General features: G+C 37.9%; 1 protein-coding gene across 1 annotated transcript; it reads left to right on the forward strand.

The window, feature by feature from the left end:
- Nucleotides 1-4482: 4482 nt before the first annotated feature.
- LOC127622661 (tyrosine aminotransferase-like) lies at nucleotides 4483-17935 on the forward strand. The gene is made up of 12 exons (XM_052096681.1): nucleotides 4483-4579; nucleotides 5105-5364; nucleotides 5758-5862; nucleotides 6127-6194; nucleotides 6442-6600; nucleotides 7438-7576; nucleotides 7688-7740; nucleotides 14706-14858; nucleotides 15237-15365; nucleotides 15474-15557; nucleotides 16049-16147; nucleotides 16998-17935. The coding sequence occupies exons 2-12, from the start codon at nucleotides 5106-5108 to the stop codon at nucleotides 17136-17138; spliced, it is 1389 nt and encodes a 462-aa protein (XP_051952641.1). The 5' UTR covers nucleotides 4483-4579; nucleotide 5105; the 3' UTR covers nucleotides 17139-17935.
- The last annotated feature ends 422 nt before the right edge of the window (nucleotides 17936-18357 follow it).

The following is an 18357-nucleotide window of genomic DNA, read 5'->3' on the forward strand; positions in this document are numbered from 1 at the left end:
GTGGTTTTATTAGCAAAGTAACTAGACAAACACTGGAACAAATAAAACGTCAAAAACACGAAAGACATCAAAGAAGAACACAGGCTGGGGAAACATCCACGGAGGGCAAAGATAACATTGAAGCAACTACATTCAACATCTACAAACATCAACGATCGACAAGGGAATGGAGAACAAACAGGGTTTATATACACAGGAGACATGATGATGACAAATGACAATCAGGTGAGCACAATGACACAGGGCTGGCAGTGATGAGGGCCGGGGATCATGGGAAGTGTAGTTTTAGACAAAGACAAGTGAAACACAGGGCAGACAACAAGGGAATCGTGACAACGGGTTTGACAGAAGTGTCATTTTGGGGGTGAATTATCACTTTAATGGCACAATCCAACCCAGTTGAGCATGTAATCTTCATTAATCAACTTCATTAATGCTTATGTTAAATACACTTTTTGATTATCAAAACACTTGAATATTGCTAAAGTTTTATTTACTACAAATCCAACATGCAGGAACTATGCTAACTCTGAAACTGAGAAAAATGGCTTTAACGTTGTCCTGCCAAATATGGATGGTAAAATTGTTTTCTCTGAAATTGAGCCTCAGTCTCAAGACAGGACAGATAATAGGCTAAATCTGTTTATAATTTTTTATAAAATGTGTTGTGCTAGATTTTTGAGGTTTAAGCTTGTGAAGACAGCATGATAATGCAGGATGTTAAACAATGATGTGCTTTACTCTAAGAAGCAAGATTGTGATGTATGATGTAAGTCTGAAAATATGGGGAACATATTTACGAACATACGCCGAAACTCAGCGTAGGCACAGGTGGGCAAACGCCTAGAGTCCCTAAAAGATAAGGGCCCCTTAAAACTACAAATTATATTTGTATTATTATTAATGCAAAATAACATATGCTAAAACTTGAAATATTGCTGTTATAACACCAATATGATTAATATGACTGTTATTTTCAGCACCGTCACTAAAAGGAACCCACTCAGATAAGGCCTTAATGGAATATTCCAGGGTTTTACACAACTACAAAGTTCATGGAGGAAAGAAAAAATCGTGTGCTCCAACTTCAGCACATGGTCGTGCTTTCAGGGTTGAGGTAATGCTACCTCTGCGCCGCGCACTGGTCACATGGCCGGGTTCTAGATCCACAAACCACAATTTAAGTACTGTACGTAAAAAAGAGACGCAGAAACTTACAGGTGATCACTTAAAATGTGAGGTATTATTCGTTTTGCCCTGAAACTATGTGAATTTCTAGATGCTTTACTTCTAGAGGATAAGATTTAATCATGATGAGCTTGTGACTGGGAAATACTGGATTCATCATGTTTCTCTAGTGGGATGAGTTCCTTTAGCCTATTCAGATTAGTGGTCTACTCATAAAGCACCACAATGAATATGTTAATAAAAACATGTATTTATCAAAACAAAGTATTAGTGTTTTAATTACAAATCAGGGAATAAGAAACTAGGCCTACATATTTTGTGGTGTGTCGGGAGTTTTAGAAATTTCAATATTAATGTTAATAGTTATAAAACATAATTTTATCAAAATTTGTTATGGATAATTAAAATACGATTGTTTATTTATTATGCTCTTCTGTAAAAGTTGGCCGAAAATCCATTCTGATTGGCTGGCTGCTATAGGCTGCTCTTGAAAGACAGAGACAGACTCATCTGGTAGTTCGGTTCATCTGGTAACAAAGTTTTGTTTCAAAATTTCCAGGCTGCTACAATGAGCACCACTGAGAAAGAACAAGTCTAAAACTTTGTTATTAGATGTGCCAAAGCTTGCAAGCATTGAAAAAATGTTATATTGTTGTCGAGGCAAATTGTGTGATTACGTGATTATTTAAATGAGCTACTACTTTTTTTCATGTCTTACCACAATAAATAATAAAATTATAATAATCAGAAATAATAACAATGAAGAGCGCCCCATTCCTCTACTTTGCCTAGAGCCCCCAAATCCCCCAACCCCTGATTTTAATACATTGAAATTTGAAAGGAACTGTCCTCTTCATTATCTGCTAGACACCAACTTTATATGTTTGTTTTAGGCTTAGAACCAATCAGAATTAAGTAAACATGTATCATGGGAGTTATGCATGCAATAATGTATAAAAGCTTTTCAAAAAATTATTTTGTTTGGTAGAGTCTATTCAGAAACTAAATCTCGTTGGCCATATACTAATTAATGAGACAAAGTTATTATGCTGCTGCATAAGTCTAGATATGACATTGGCATTATGGTTAAATCACTAGCGTGGAATAGCAAAATACAAGATTCTCTGGTCTAAGTGCGATTGATGGGCAGGACACTGCCAACATTTCAGTGGACTCTGGTTTCACAGTTGCCCAGCCATTATGACTCCGTGTAAATTTAGGGAATTAAACTCTGTTTGGTTCAGTTTATATAATTTCCTTTACAGTAGTTACTGCATTTTGGCTTTGCAGAACAATATCTGTGTCAAGTATACAGTATTATCTGCGATCAGTCATGTCATGAAGGCTTGAAGATGTTGTGAAGTGAATATACAGTACGTAACTCGCAAACAACAAACTAACGGGTTCCTAACATCACGTGCTGTTGGTTTAGTGATGCAGATGGTTTAAAGTGAATCAGGATTATCGTTGTGTCTCTGGATGATGTATTTCAGTGGATGTATGTTGACATACTTCCTCTGGTTGACCTGTAAGGATTGTGTAAGGACAGATGTTACAGGTCATTTTCTATAGGGACGTTTTGCAAGGTAAACACACCCTACATTTGTGTCAATGTCCAGGTTGCATTGACCCTACTTTCAGTTTAGAAATTGGGGGAAGTTTGTGTTAATTCAGTGTTTTGTGTAGGTGTGCTGGTTTCATAAATAGGTTGTTATTCCAAGTTGAAAAGAAAAACCTGAAAAAGATTTGTGGGTTTAAAGTTCAAGGGTAATTCTGTCCAAAACTATTCACATTCTGACGTGTATTTACCTGACTTGAGTGTAAACTTTTTTTTTTATGTTTAACCAAACTACTTTGCCATTATTGGGTCATATAGCACACTCATCTATTCTGTATTATTGTAGCTACTGTTTTGGGCTCGATAGAATAGCTTAATGAATACCTGTAAACAAGATAATAAAGACTTTAGTTTTAGCTTGATCTTAAGATCAGGATGCTAGGAGATTACAGAATAAGGGTAAAGTGACAGCTTTATTCCTATTCAATTTGAATTCATATGAATATGTTCTCAGTGTTGTCAGTTGTCTATTGATCAGAGACAAGCAGATCAAAGCACATTTGTTGTGATGGGTTTTCGAGATTATGTGCATGTACCAAATGTCTGAAAGTGATTGTGTGCTTATTTGGTTGATAGGTCAAATCAAGTTTACTTATGCCAAACAAATGAGGTGATGAGCAAAGCCAACATAGTTGTTACCCAAGCCTTTTGAAAGACTTTAGACCATTACTAAAACACATCTAAATTCTACAGCAATCCCAGACTTTTTCACAAGACATACAGATCCGAACACACTCTTCAACCAAGTTAATATCTCTCTTGACATATATGGTTTTAACACAAAAGTTTAAAGATAAAACAGTGCAAACATTCACTGAAAATAAGAATAAAACAACTATGGTACCCTGCAGGATTTTATGGTGAACTATAGTTTATATTTTGAGGTTTAAAAGGTTTAACCCTAAACCATTGACTCCCCATTTGGGATAGTCTCCCAAAAGCTTTGCACAAACTAAACCACTTTTTCTTTACATAAATGCAGAATGGCCCAATAGATGAAGCTTTGGCACTAATAAAATGGTACAACTCCAGCCCCCAAAAACGTGAGTTTGACTTACATAAGACAGATGTGGAGGCATCCAGCCTCTTTATACTCACTACAGCTGCAGAGGACTGAAAACTGATGCTTGATGAAAACTGCTCAGAATACTATAAAACAAACAACTGAAATATACACCAGTGTTCGGTCCCTAAGCTCTGCAGGAGCTACTGCTGTAGGTACGTTTTATTGATTTGACACAAGGTATTCGGACGATTTCTCTTTGCTCCTCTTACTGCGTAAAATGCGCCCTGGTGACAGGTGCGACAAATCACTCTCTATGAAAAGATTGAAATCGATTTGAAAAGATAGATTGATGTATGGGAAATGATGCAGTAATAATAGCTTTGAAAGAAAGGAAAAGACGCGTAATATCTAGAAGCGCAGTATCATAGGATTAACACATGAGCTGAATGGTTTGTGAGGACAGAACGAGGATTGCGCTTTTGCGCATCAGTATAACGGATCTCGTGCATATATCCGGTGCATCGCATGATCACCGCAGTTTCTAGAAAGAGATGTTTGAGGTTCAACCCCCCCAAACTGAAGAATTTTACACTTATGATGTAACAGGGGAGTTTTGGACTGCCCTCAGTCTCCGCCAATGAAAATATGGGCAGGGTTCAACAACCATTTTGGGGGGTTAAGTATAAAGCCGGTCTATGAACTAACTTTTTATCTCATTCCCTGCCTTTTGGAGCGTGATATTATTTCTCATAAAAACCCACAATAAGGTATTTATCAAAATGATATTAATTAGCATAGATGCTATAATATTTATTTCTGTTATTATTTGAAAACAAATAGATAGGTATTTATGCAAATTATTTATTTATTTGTAGTGCTCTTTGTTATCCTGTATTATATTTGTGCCTATCATTACAATTCTTAAGTTGCATTGATCAGATACATTTATATTTACTGTAAATTTATGATAAATTGATTTGGTGACTTTGAGGGGTGCATGAACAAACTAAGTTTTTGTTTGTGTGCGTGTGCGAAATGCATTATTTCTTTCTTTCTTTCTTTCTTTCTTTCTTTCTTTCTTTCTTTCTTTCTTTCTTTCCCTCCCTCGTGTACAATAAATGTCAGATTTTTGCTTAATGCAAATTAAAATGTGCATGGTGTTGGAAACTAATTCTTTGGGAATATCGCAACAAATAATATAAATGTAATATCTAAAGTCGGCATTTGTAATCAATGTTGATTATTATTATTATTTTCAAATTTCATACGTTTAAATTGTCTCTTTCAACAAGCATGAATGTGAAAATGAATGGGGTCCAGAGCAATGGCATCCACAGTAATGGTATGAACGGAAGCTTCATGAACGAGAACGGTGTGCATCATGTGAGTGTGAGGACTCATGTCAACCCAGCCAAACTGAAGAGCCGCAGGCAGAGATGGAACGTCAGAGCCTCAGAGATGTCCAAGAACACACACAACCCCATCCGATCTATCGTGGATGGGATGAAACTCACCCCCAATCCTGAAAAACCAATGATTGCCCTATCCATTGGTAGGTTTTAAATAAAATAGTATGTATGGATTTAAATAATACATTTTCAATAATTTAATGTGAAATTGTTTATTAAATATAATAAATTAAAAATACTGATATACTGTATATATATATATGTGTACATTTCTATAATTCTTTTAACATTTTATATATTTATTTATTTTATATATTTTAGTTAGTTAGTTAGTTAGTTAGTTAGTTAGTTAGTTAGTTAGTTAGTTAAATGGTAGGTATATTTGCCCAGCTATAATGGACAGCTGAATAATTTGTTGGCAATATTATGTAATATCTGTAGCTATGTGTTTCAGGTTTGGAATAATGTTAGCTAAGTAAAAGTCTGGTGTCTTTGTCTACAATACTCCATATGTTCTTCATTTTATTTGCCACCAGGTGACCCAACCGTGTTTGGGAATTTGCCAACAGATGACTCTGTTTTGCAGGCAATGAAGGAGGCCATTGACTCGCACAAATACAATGGATATGCTCCTTCAGTAGGTGAGATTTGCACATTCTTTGCTCAAAATCTGCTAATGCAATGTTTTTGATTAATGCAAATTGTGATGTAATGCTGAAGTTTGGGTTCAGAGAAGTTAAATGCTGCATTTGGGATCAACAACAAAACACTTCCACCCTTTTCATTCTAAATAAAATGTGTGTTGTGTATATCGTTGTGATTTGAGCTCCATGAAAAAAAAAAAAAATTAACTAAAGATAATGTTACTAAATGTTTGTTACTTTGTTTTCATATAACATGCACAGGCTACCAAAAAAGCAGAGAGGTTGTGGCAAACTTCTTCAGTCGTCCAGAAGCTTCACTGGAAGCCAAAGTGTGTCACGTCTCATGGTTATTTTATCATTTAGATGTTTGTTGGTAAATTTACTGCTTCACTCAAATATTTCATAGCTATATAAATATTTAATTTCCAAAGCAGTTTAATTAATTTTGGAAATAGATGACTAATATATATATATATATATATATATATATATATATATATATATATATATATATATATATATATATGTATTTAAATATGTCATTCGTTTTTATACAATTGTTATATTTATCTGTAGGATGTGATCTTGGCCAGCGGCTGTAGTCAGGCAATAGAATTGGCCATCAGTGTGTTGTGTAACCCAGGAGATAATATATTAGTTCCATGTCCTGGGTTCTCCCTCTACAAGACTCTGGCAGTGTCAATGGGCATACAGGTCAAGCTCTACAATCTGCTGGTGAGTAAATCATGCTGACAATGGCCATTACCCTGGTCAAGATGTGGACTGAAAATAAGAAAAGAGCAAAACTTTATAAGAAAAAGTTAATGACAAAACTAGGCAATTGTTTTTTAGAAAGGCCTCACTTTCACCTTACCATTTAAGAAAAACATTGAATTTCAATGCACAAATGTTGGTGATCATTATGAGGACTCTATATAGACATAATGATTTTTATACTGTGCAAACGATAGATTCTGACCCCTAACCCTACCCCTAATCCTAAACCTCACAAAAACTTTCTACAAGTTTACATTTTTAATAAAAAAAAACGTTTTTTAAGTTTACATTAAAAATGTCCTCATAAACCACATTTATAGAATACTACCTTTGTAGTTACCAGTTTGTAATCTAAAAAAAAAAGTCCTCGTAAATCACGTAAACCTGCCCCCTACCCTTCCCCACACAGAAACAGATGCAAAAATGGTATTGCAAAAAATCAGCAACACACTTATTTTATAGGATTTAAAAGATAAATAAAAGCCTTGATGTCAACCTGATGACATGGATCATGATAAATGTACTGTTTATTTAGCAAGTCCGAACACAAGTGAAGTAAGCAATTATTTTATTTGTACATACTGAACAATATAGGGCTGCATTTCCTATTGAATGTAAAATGGCTTTAATCTTTTCCAGTAGCACTTATGCAATCCCCTTTGCAGATAGCTACAATTGTGATATTCTATGATGATACAGTAGATGCCTCATCCACAACAGCAAACAGTCATATTTTGCAAATTCCAATTTTTTAGCTAAATTGTTTCAGATATATTTACTGTTTTGATCCGTTAGCCTGAGAAATCCTGGGAGATTGATCTACATCATCTCGAGGTTCTGATTGATGAGAAAACAACTTGCCTGATTGTCAATAACCCATCCAATCCTTGCGGCTCTGTGTTCCCCAAGGAGCACCTGCAGAAGATACTCTCTGGTGAATGCACTTATTATTTACTGTCTTATATGAACTAACTCTGAGCAAAGATGTTTTTGAAATGTCAGAACATCTCAAGAAATTAATCTACAAATTTTCTGTGTGGTCTAGTTGCCTCAAGAAACTGCATCCCTATCCTTGCTGATGAGATCTACGGAGACATGGTGAGCACACATTCAATAAGAAAACGTCTACAGATGCAAATATATTGAAATTACTGTCTCAGAACCCTTTATTTTATTTAATTTTTTTGTCTTGTAAAAACCATTCACATCTATGTTGAACTGGTAAATACAATCTGGAACTCTTATATTTTATGAATGACCATTGTGACATCATGTAAAAACAACCAAAATGTCAGTGGCTTCAACAGTTTAAACCGAAAGTGTGTAATTTCTTCAAAATTAGCATCACCAAACAGAATGGCAAAAATGTATATTGTTTTCAAACAGATGTCCGAATAAACGGCCATATTTTTGTGTTAAAAAAGCTAGGCCCACTGCAACAAATGGAACACAATGCGGATGTCTCAAGACATATTTAAAAAAATTACGTTCTTTTAATATGACACGGTATCTTAAACATGCTGCGCTCATGACACAAGATGGTGAAAAAAACAATGAGACATGCATGGCGCAACGGTCAAAAATGGCTTGGTAGCATATGTTTACAAAAAAGTGCAGACGGATGCGTTTACACATCCATTGTGAACCGCACCTTCCTCATACAGGTAAGAGGTGCAATCTTCAAGCTCTTAGGGTTCCCAAGTTCCTGGATTTCTTGCTGGCATGATATGAAACACACCCCTGGCATTCAGGGCCTCACAGTCTACCAGTGAAACACATTCTTTGTGACAGGCAGAGAAAGAGGGAAGTTGGGTGGCATGCTTTTCTCTGGCTCAGCTCAGTCCAATGCAGCATTGGAGACCACATCAGCACTGTAGGGATTAGAGCTGTGTACAGTAAATGCAAGCATGACAGCACTTTGAGCTTTAGGTCATGAAGGACAAGTGAAGTTAGAACTGGGGGCAACAGGTCCACAACTCTGTACAGAGAGAACTGTTGTTATGAGGAGATGGTGCCTACAGCTTTGTTTAATCAGCAGGAGGTTGTCTGAGGTGTTTCAGGCCCTATAAATCAGACATCCAACTATGTACCAGTGAGCAGCTTCAATGTACATATGTGACTATGCACTTTTCAACGCATATGTTTGTGATTAGCTCATGCGTGACACTGACACATTATGGTAGAGAGTAAGGAGAGGGACGGACCCCTCACTTCACTGCATGTAGCGTGTTGACTGGCTGGTTTGAGACAGGATGTGTTTTTGCTCTGGTACAGCATTAGGCACCCCTTGGTAGCCCTGCTGTCTGGACCCTGTTAAAAACAACAACTTCTTATAAAATACTTCTGTAAATGAGTTTGTGAGAGAAGGGTGGGCCAGCACTGCAGATTACAGTATATTAGCCAATAGGAGAAGGGGCGGATCCATCTACCGAACATCAACCCATAAGCGTAATTAGAGCCAGGCGGACGTCCACAAAAATTATAGGGAAGGAACTTTCTCTCTCACTCATGTTCTCTTGTTAACTCTCTCAGGCCCTGTCTTTCCTATAGGCTTTTCTGGCTCTTCTATCCATTGAATTGGTAACAGCACGTAAAACATTCTAGAACTGTTTATTAATGAAAGAAGCTGTATCCTTAAAGGAATGTTCCAGGTTCAATACAAGTTAAGCTCAATCGACAGCATTTGTGGCATAATGTTACAGCATAATCTTAATGTTACAAAAATTGAGATTACAGAGTAAGGTACTTAAAGTGAAAGTGAATGTTGCCAATTTTTGGAGGGTTTAAACAGAAATGTGAAGCTTATAATTAAAAAAAAAAGCTCTTGCATTAATTCTTCTGTTAACATTTGTGTATTATTTGAGCTGTAAAGTTGTGTAAATTGTCATTTACATTCATTTTAAGATTTTAAGTGTTTTTGAAATTACATCGTCATGGGAACAAAGTTGTAGAATTTGCTACAGCTTTAAACAGAATAGGTTTGTAAGTGATTTTATCACACTAAAATTATAACGTTTGAAGGCAGTCACGAGAGCGGGATCTAGATGCAGCTTAACTTTAATAAAAAATAAATAAAATACAAAAAACAGGGTAAACACTGGAATAGGGCAAGACTAGGAACTGGGAAATAAAACAAACAAGATAGCAACCAGAACATGAACTGGAGAAAAATACAACAACTGACATAGACTGAACAGACATGAGGGCATTATATACACAAGGATTAAAGAGGTAATGAAAAACAGGTTCCAAAAGGTTGTTATAGCCAGGAGGTGGTAATGGGGTTAAGCTCCCACTACCTATAAAGTGCTTCCTATGGCGTGCGTCTCTAATAGCCTCTGACAACCAAAGTCCAGCTCCTGGCCTTCATGTGTGGCTTAGTTTCTAAGCCTGGCGGAACTGTTTCAACTAACAGGAGAAGGGTCGTAGGCGGATCACTGGCGCCTTAAAACCAGTTGCTTAGGGCAGACGGAGCTCATAAGCCTAGAAAGGCAGTTCGTCTAGGGGAAGGAAAACCCTGATATTAAAACCTCCGCTGCCTTGCGGCTATATCCAATCATGGAAAAGTCTATGGAAGGAAATCCAGAGACAAAATCCGGAGTGGAGCCCCGTAGGCGGTTGGATGTCAAAAAAATGGCTTTCTCCCGGCAACTCCTGCAGCAAAGCTGGCCCCAAAAGTAATGCATAGCATTCCCTTGGACTCTGCCAGTGAAGCCGAGAGGGGGGTCCTGTCGTCTGGGCAGCCCTAGGCCTCCATATATACTTGCCCAGGTCTGCGCCCTGGAGAGGTCACTCCAGACTCGCCATCTGGCAAGTGCACAACACGGAAGACAGCAGTTACGGGTTATAAGTCCCTGCTCAATTGGCGTAGAGTGGGACGCCACGGGTTGTCTTCGACGGTGGGAGGGATCTTAGTATTCCACTTGTCAACTACCGCCCGCCTTAAGCCAGGCAGCCCCCGGCCAGTTAAGTGTTGGCACGCCACAGTCTGCCTGCTCCAGTGGGTGCCTGGAGATAAGAGCACTGCTCAACAAGCTGACCGTTAACCTTGCACCAAGCAAAAATAAAAAGGATAAACCGAAGATTCCAGCTCTTCGTATTGCAAGTTGGAATGTACGCACTATGCATACTGGATTGACCGAAGACCTTCAAGCCATTGATAACACTCGCAAGACAGCAGTAATTGATCGTGAACTGCTAAGGCTAAACATCCATATAGCAGCTCTGCAGGAGACACGTCTGCCAAACAGTGGGTCATTGAAGGAGGAAAACTATACCTTCTTCTGGCAAGGGAAAAACGCAGAGGAAACTAGAGAATATGGGGTGGTGTTTGCCGTCAAGAACACTCTACGAAGTATGATTGAGCCATCAAAAGGTGGTACAGCAAGAACCCTTACCCTACGTCTCTCAACAGTACAAGGTGTTATAAATCTTAAAAGTATTTATGCACCAACACAGCTAGCCTCAACTGAGATTAAAGACCAGTTTTATGAATTTTTAGACCACATCATCAAGGGCATATCATCATCAGAGCAAGTCTATCTTCTGGGGGACTTCAATGCTCGGGTTGGTGCAGACAGAGAGTCTTGGCCAGGCACCCTAGGTCACCAAGGCATAGGAAACATGAATGAAAATGGTCAGAGACTTTTAGAACTCTGCTGCTATCACAACCTCTGTGTGACTAACACCTTTTTCCAAAACAAGGTGTGTCTCAAAACATCTTGGAGACATCCCAGGTCAAAACACTGGCATCAGCTAGACCTGATTATCACTAGGAAGGATTCGCTTAACAGTGTCTGCAAAACCAGAGCATACCACAGTGCTGACTGTGATACTGACCACTCTCTGGTAGCCTCCAAGATCAAACTGAAGCCCAAGAAACTTCACCATAGGAAAAAGAAAGGTCAACCAAAGATTGATACCTGCAAAACTGTATATGCTGACAAAAACCAGGAGTTCATCAAGCGACTTGAAGAGACCCTGGCCAAAAGAGAAGAGCTGAATGCAGAAGGTCAATGGAATTTATTCAGGAATACCATCTTTGACTCTGCACTCTTGACATATGGTAAGAAAGAACACAAGAGCACAGACTGGTTTGAGGCCAATATTATGGAATTGGAACCAGTCATTGAAGCCAAACGGGATGCGCTGATCAACTACAAGCGAAACCCCAGCCAGCAAAACATGCAAGCACTGAGAACTGCTCGCAATAAAACACAACGAACAGCAAGACGCTCGCAAACGATTACTGGCTGCAACTCTCAGACAACATCCAGGAAGCCTCAGACACTGGTAACATTAGGAAAATGTATGAGGGGATTAAGCAGGCAACTGGCATACCAACAAGGAAAACTGCGCCCCTGAAGTCCAAGACAGGAGATTTCATCACTGACAGGGACAAGCAAATATGTCGTTGGGCTGAGCACTACCTGGAACTTTTTTCCAAAGAAAACATCGTTACCCAAGAAGCCCTCGACAGAATTGAAAATCTGCCTGTGCTGGATGACCTGGATACTGAGCCAACTTTGGAAGATCTCAGCAAAGCCATCAACAAATTAGCCAGTGGTAAGGCACCAGGTGAGGACGGCATACCACCGGAAATCATCAAGTGCGATAAACCAGCTTTGCTGGAACCGCTACATGATCCCTTGTGCCTCTGCTGGAGAGAAGGGATGGTGCCTCAAGACATGCGAAATACTAAGATCATTACACTCTATAAGAACAAGGGCGACCGCAGAGACTGTAACAACTACCGGGGCATCTCACTGTTGAGCGCAGTGGGCAAGGTGTTTGCTAGAGTGATCTTAAAACGACTGCAAGTCCTTGCTGACCGCATCTATCCAGAGTCACAATGCGGATTCAGGGCTAAAAGAGGTACAGTGGACATGATATTCTCTGTGCGTCAGCTTCAAGAAAAATGTAGAGAGCAGCAGATGCCACTCTTCATCGCCTTTGTCGACCTCACTAAGGCGTTTGACCTAGTGAGCAGGAAGGGTCTGTTCCAGCTGATGCAGAAGATTGGTTGCCCCCCGCAGCTGCTCAACATCATAGCCTCCTTTCATGATGAAATGAAGGGGATAGTAAGCTGGGATGGCGAAACTTCTAAACCCTTTGAAATCAAGAGTGGCATCAAACAGGGATGTGTCCTTGCCCCAACCTTGTTTGGAATCTTCTTCTCTATGCTGCTAACATTTGCCTTTAGACACTCTACAGAAGGTGTTCATCTACACACCAGGAGTGACGGAAGGTTGTTCAATCTAACCCGCCTGAAAGCCAAGACTAAAGTCCGCTCAGTACTCATTAGAGAGATGCTGTTTGCAGACGATGCGGCCCTGGTGGCGCACACTGAAGAAGAACTACAGCAGCTGCTCAGTCAGTTTTCCCATGCCTGTAAAGAGTTCGGCTCACGATCAGCATTAAAAAGACAAATGTCTTGAGCCAAAATGTCCCTTCACCACCATCAATCAGCATTGATGACGAAGTGCTGGAAAACACTGACCACTTCAAGTATCTGGGTTCCACCATCACCAGTCACTTGTCGCTTGATAAAGAAATAGACACACGTATTGCAAGAGCTGCTGCAATATTGTCCAAACTGAGCAAGAAAGTGTGGGATAACAAGAACATCTCATTGAATACCAAACTCAGAGTATACCAAGCATGCGTTCTCAACACCTTGCTGTATAGCAGCGAAACCTGGACGACATATGCCAGACAGGAAAACCGATTGAACAGTTACCATCTCCGCTGCCTGCGTCGAATCCTTGGTATAAACTGGGAAGATAAGATCACCAACACATCTGTCCTGGAACAGACAAATTCCCACAGCATGCACCTTTTGCTAACTCAACGTAGGCTGCGCTGGATAGGTCATGTGCGCCGTATGAAGGACGGCCGTATTCCCAAGGATATACTGTATGGTGAACTAGCTACAGGGCACCGTCCTGTAGGCCGACCAGCACTGCGTTACAAGGATGTTCTCAAGCATGATTTGAAAACCACTGGTATATCCCCAGATACCTGGGAGCCTCTTGCAGAAAATCGCAGCGCATGGAGAACTACAGTAAGTGATGGAATCCAAAGGGGAGAAGTGAAGAGACTCCAGCAGTTGAAGGACAAAAGAAGTCACAGGAAGGAGGGGAAACCAAGCCATGACTCCAACCTGCCATCCAGCTTTGTCTGCCTAAATTGCGGCAGAGACTGCCATGCAAGGATAGGACCACTGAGCCACTCCAGATGTTGCCAACAACAAAATTGACTGAAAAAGATAAAGAAGGCGCAGCCATTGTCTTTCGAGACAGAAGGGGCCTATAAAAAAAAAAAGAGGTAATGAAAAACAAGTGAGAACTATTGGGAACAGCTGGCAGTGATAAGGGCAGTGAATTATGGGGAATGTAGTCTGGGGAAAACAGAAGACATATGCTAAACACAAGACAAAACAACAGTGAATTATGACAAAAATCATGTTTACACACATATCCTTTATGTCTTGTGGCTATTCTTTTGAAACAGTATTTTAACATTTACTAACATTGTAAGTGCATTACTGTAATCCAGATTTTTGCCTATTTTTAAGAAAAGGAGGGACGAGTTAAAATATATTTTTGTGGTAATCAACATTATGTCACAAATGCTGTCGATTGAGCTTAACTTGTACTGAACCCAGAATATTCTTTCAAAACCATTTAAATGATGTCTGAGAAATGTAACGTGAGAGCAGATTCATTCTTTTGCTTTTAAATATTAATTATGTCAAACAAAACAAATTATAAACAAGTGAATATGAAATCATTTCTATTTTTAAGCACAATTTAAGTACTGATAGTACAGAAATAACACTGACATTTTATTGTTAATAATAATAATAATTTATATATTTATATTCATTATGCTATAAATAATAAGTATATGCATTAACAATTTATAATATATACTGTATTTGCATATATATATATATATATATATATATATATATATATATATATATATATATATATATATTATGATTTGCAATGTTGTAATAGGTTGACTGAGATAGGTTGTGTATTTATATAACTCTGCAGGTGTTCCCTGGCTGTGACTTTCACCCAATGGCACCTCTCAGCATTGATGTACCCATCCTGTCCTGTGGTGGTTTGGCCAAGCGCTGGTTGGTGCCGGGATGGCGGATGGGCTGGGTGCTCATCCATGATCGTAATAACAACTTTGGAACTGGAGTAAGTATTAGCCATTCACCTGCATCTTCGCTGAGGTAATAGAAAAAAACACACACATACACACAGATAAAAAGAGTAATAAATACAATTCTGTATACAATTCTTTAAAGTAATTCTGTCATTCTGTGCATTATGAAAAGCACTAGACCTACAAAAAGTATGGTAGTACCATGATTTTTGGGACACGTTCTATACTAGTTTTTCAGACATAAACCATGGTAATACCATGATATGCTTTACTGTGTTATGTTCCACGAAGTACCATATTATATGAATATTTGATCATCAGAATTTGATCAGTATCATATTACCATAAAGGAATGCAAACACAATTGACTGGACTTAATATTAACCTTGTAACCTTAATATTCGCTCTAGATTCACGAGGGTCTTGTAAAATTAAGCCAGCGAATTTTGGGACCCTGTACTGTGGTCCAGGGAGCATTAGAGGTCATTCTGAATAATACACCACCAGAATTCTACCAAAGCACCATCAGCTTCCTCAAGGTAAAAGGAAAATAATTTCAGAGAACAACTCTCTGAAGTTGATTTGGATCTGACAATAACACAAGATTTGGATCTGACAATAACACAATTTTGTATGTTTCCTCTAAGTCAAACGCAGAGATATGTTTCTCAGAGTTGTCAACTGTTCCCGGACTGAACCCAGTAATGCCGTCCGGAGCCATGTACATTATGGTGAGTGTATTTCCTGCCATACGCAGTTGATTTCCATGAAGATAAGAATTGATGAAAGTGAAGTGTTATTGTTAATAAGCATTCTGTGTGAATTCTTTCTATGATAAAACAATTTCTCCAACAACTTTAATTAAGGCATTTGTTGGTTGATTCCCCTCCAAAAATCTAAACATTGTGTTCGGTATTGTCATAGATGCTATGGCTCAACCAATAGTGTCAATTTTGGGTGGGACTATCTTTTTTGTCTGACTAATGGAAGACAGGTGTTCAGAAAACTTGTTTGAAAACAGTCATCATTGCAACTCCACACAAATAGAGCAGAAAATTACAAACTTCACCTATTAAAAATGGCCTGGAGGAAACTTACCTACTGTATACTTGGCACTTACTTAGGATATAAGTCTGTCTCAATGTCTATCTAAAAGAGCACGTAAAGAGCAACGATGCAAGTTGGCAGAGGGTTAATATGTTTTGTGTGGGTTCATTCTTAGGTGGGGATTGAGATGGAGCACTTCCCAGAATTCCAGAATGATGTGGAGTTCACTGAACGGCTGGTCACTGAGCAATCTGTGTTCTGTTTGCCTGCTACGGTAATTCATTGATCTTCCTTGCTTACCTTAATCTGTCACTGTACCTTTGTAGTTTAAAATATTATTTGTTACAATGATATGTCACACATTTTGTAAAACATATCATAAAATAACATTATATTATATTTAGGGCTGTCAATCGATTACATTTTTTTATAGAATTAATTACATGGTGTCCCAATAAATTAATCACGATTAATCACACATATATATTATATGCTGAGAAAGCCCCTCATATAACAATAATTCAATATATAATGATGAAATAATTTAACTTAGTTATCTTAAAATATTTACAAATTATATATATATTTATTTATTGATATATATATAGTTAATCATTGATAAGACAATACAAAAAGTGGCTTTAGAATACAATGTATTGTTTACTATATTATTGATCATAAGTCAATCATTGGCATACAGTTCACAGCAATCCATTACACAAGTGAATTTGTCAATCAGTTGGAGATTTATTATGCAGGCTTATTTAAGGACCCGTCAATTTCAACAAGCGTCAGACATGCTTGTGTAGCATCATGTATGCGTTGCGTCATAAACATAACATTTTTAGGTCACTGTGTCAAGTTAAATATAGTTTAATACTTAGAACACATCTTGAGATCCCATAGTTTGGATTTGCACTCCGTTTTTTGAACGCAAGAACGTAACGCATGTTTGTGTTGCCCTCTGGAATAGGTGGTACTACAAGCTTGCATTTCTCAGGAATCTTCCTTATTATGGTCCGGGGGCAGTGCGATTAATTGCGTTAATTTGTTTAACGCGTTATTTAAAAAAATTTAATCGACAGCCCTAATTATATTATATTATATTATGTTTGTCTCTGTAGGCATTTGAATATCCAAACTTCTTCCGAATTGTGGTAACAGTACCAGAGGAGATGATGGTGGAGGCGTGTATTCGGATCAGAGAATTCTGTGCACGCCATTATCGACCTCGAAGTCAAGACAGCAATGAACTGGACCAATGAAATATACAGACATAAAGAGATATTGTAAAAGGAGGAAAGGAGAGGTTAAAGTGCAGACTGAAGTGGTGGACAAAGCTGCAGAATGAAAGTGTAGAAAGAGAGGAGACATTTATGTGCACTACATATGACATATGACTGTGTCTGAGTGAAAATCTGGGATGCAAAATCTATTTTGAACCAGGAAATAAACTAAGTTTTAAAAATGTTACACAATCCTAGGTCACTAATCAAATTTGTTACATTTGTGACCATATTAACTCCAGATTTACGTGCTTCCACTGAAACACACAGGATGTTCTACGGATCATTCTCAAATCATGTTGAAATGGATAAAACAAACTTGTTGAGTCAATGCCAGCTTAAGTTTATGCAATCATTAAAGCAAAAGAACAACATACCGAAATAATTCTGAAATACATGCACATTTTCCAGTTAACTTTTCACTCAAATAGTTAAGCTGACAATATCCTGTGTAATGAATAACATATTAAATTAGACATATGCAAAATAGAAACATTGTCACTATAGTGATCTCAGACATTTTAATCCCACAGTAGTTTGATTTCTTTCCCTTTTAGGAAACTCAGCTCTATGCAGACTTTATATTTATATTTTTTGTATGAGCCAGTATTATAATGGGAAGGGGTATGCATTGTTGCCTTTTTTTCTTTTTTCTTTCTTCACTTTTTAATTATTGTAAAATATTTAAATCTTTTGTATTTTTCTTATACTGTAACATACATTGTGGTAAGTTTGGAAACCCTCATGAGCAAACCATAAAGCCATTTAATCTGTAACCTGCATGATGTGATGTATTTATACATATGATGTGTTAGGAATAGCAAACATTATTTTACTGTAGCGCATATTTTTCACTTGCATGCTTAACCACTTTAAGTTAATATATCATACATGGTACATATATGACTATGATATTCTTTTGATTTTTGTTTTTACAAAAGTCTTTGAAGTCCATCCTGTATTAACTGCAGAATTTCACATAGATGTAATTGTCTTTTGTTAGTTGGATGATGAAGGCTTTTGTTGGTAATTAAATGAAAGTCTATGTATTCCGTTTCAAGAGTGAAGTCCATCATTAACAAAGGTGATACAGGCAGAGATCAGTAAGGTGCATCGCACTTCAACCTGCCTAATAAGGATTGCCACACTGACGTGTGTGTGTGTGTGTGTGTGTGTGTGTGTGTGTGTGTGTGTGTGT

This window comes from Xyrauchen texanus, chromosome 29, assembly GCF_025860055.1.
Source record: "Xyrauchen texanus isolate HMW12.3.18 chromosome 29, RBS_HiC_50CHRs, whole genome shotgun sequence".
Classification (NCBI taxonomy): domain Eukaryota; kingdom Metazoa; phylum Chordata; class Actinopteri; order Cypriniformes; family Catostomidae; genus Xyrauchen; species Xyrauchen texanus.

Bases quoted from the DNA above. Each gene is read 5' to 3' on its own strand.
- LOC127622661 (XM_052096681.1), top strand. From the start codon at position 5,106: ATGAATGTGAAAATGAATGGGGTCCAGAGCAATGGCATCCACAGTAAT. The intron at 5,863-6,126 runs GTGAGATTTGCA...TAACATGCACAG, and splicing joins TGGATATGCTCCTTCAGTAG to GCTACCAAAAAAGCAGAGAG. The intron at 7,577-7,687 runs GTGAATGCACTT...TGTGTGGTCTAG, and splicing joins CCTGCAGAAGATACTCTCTG to TTGCCTCAAGAAACTGCATC.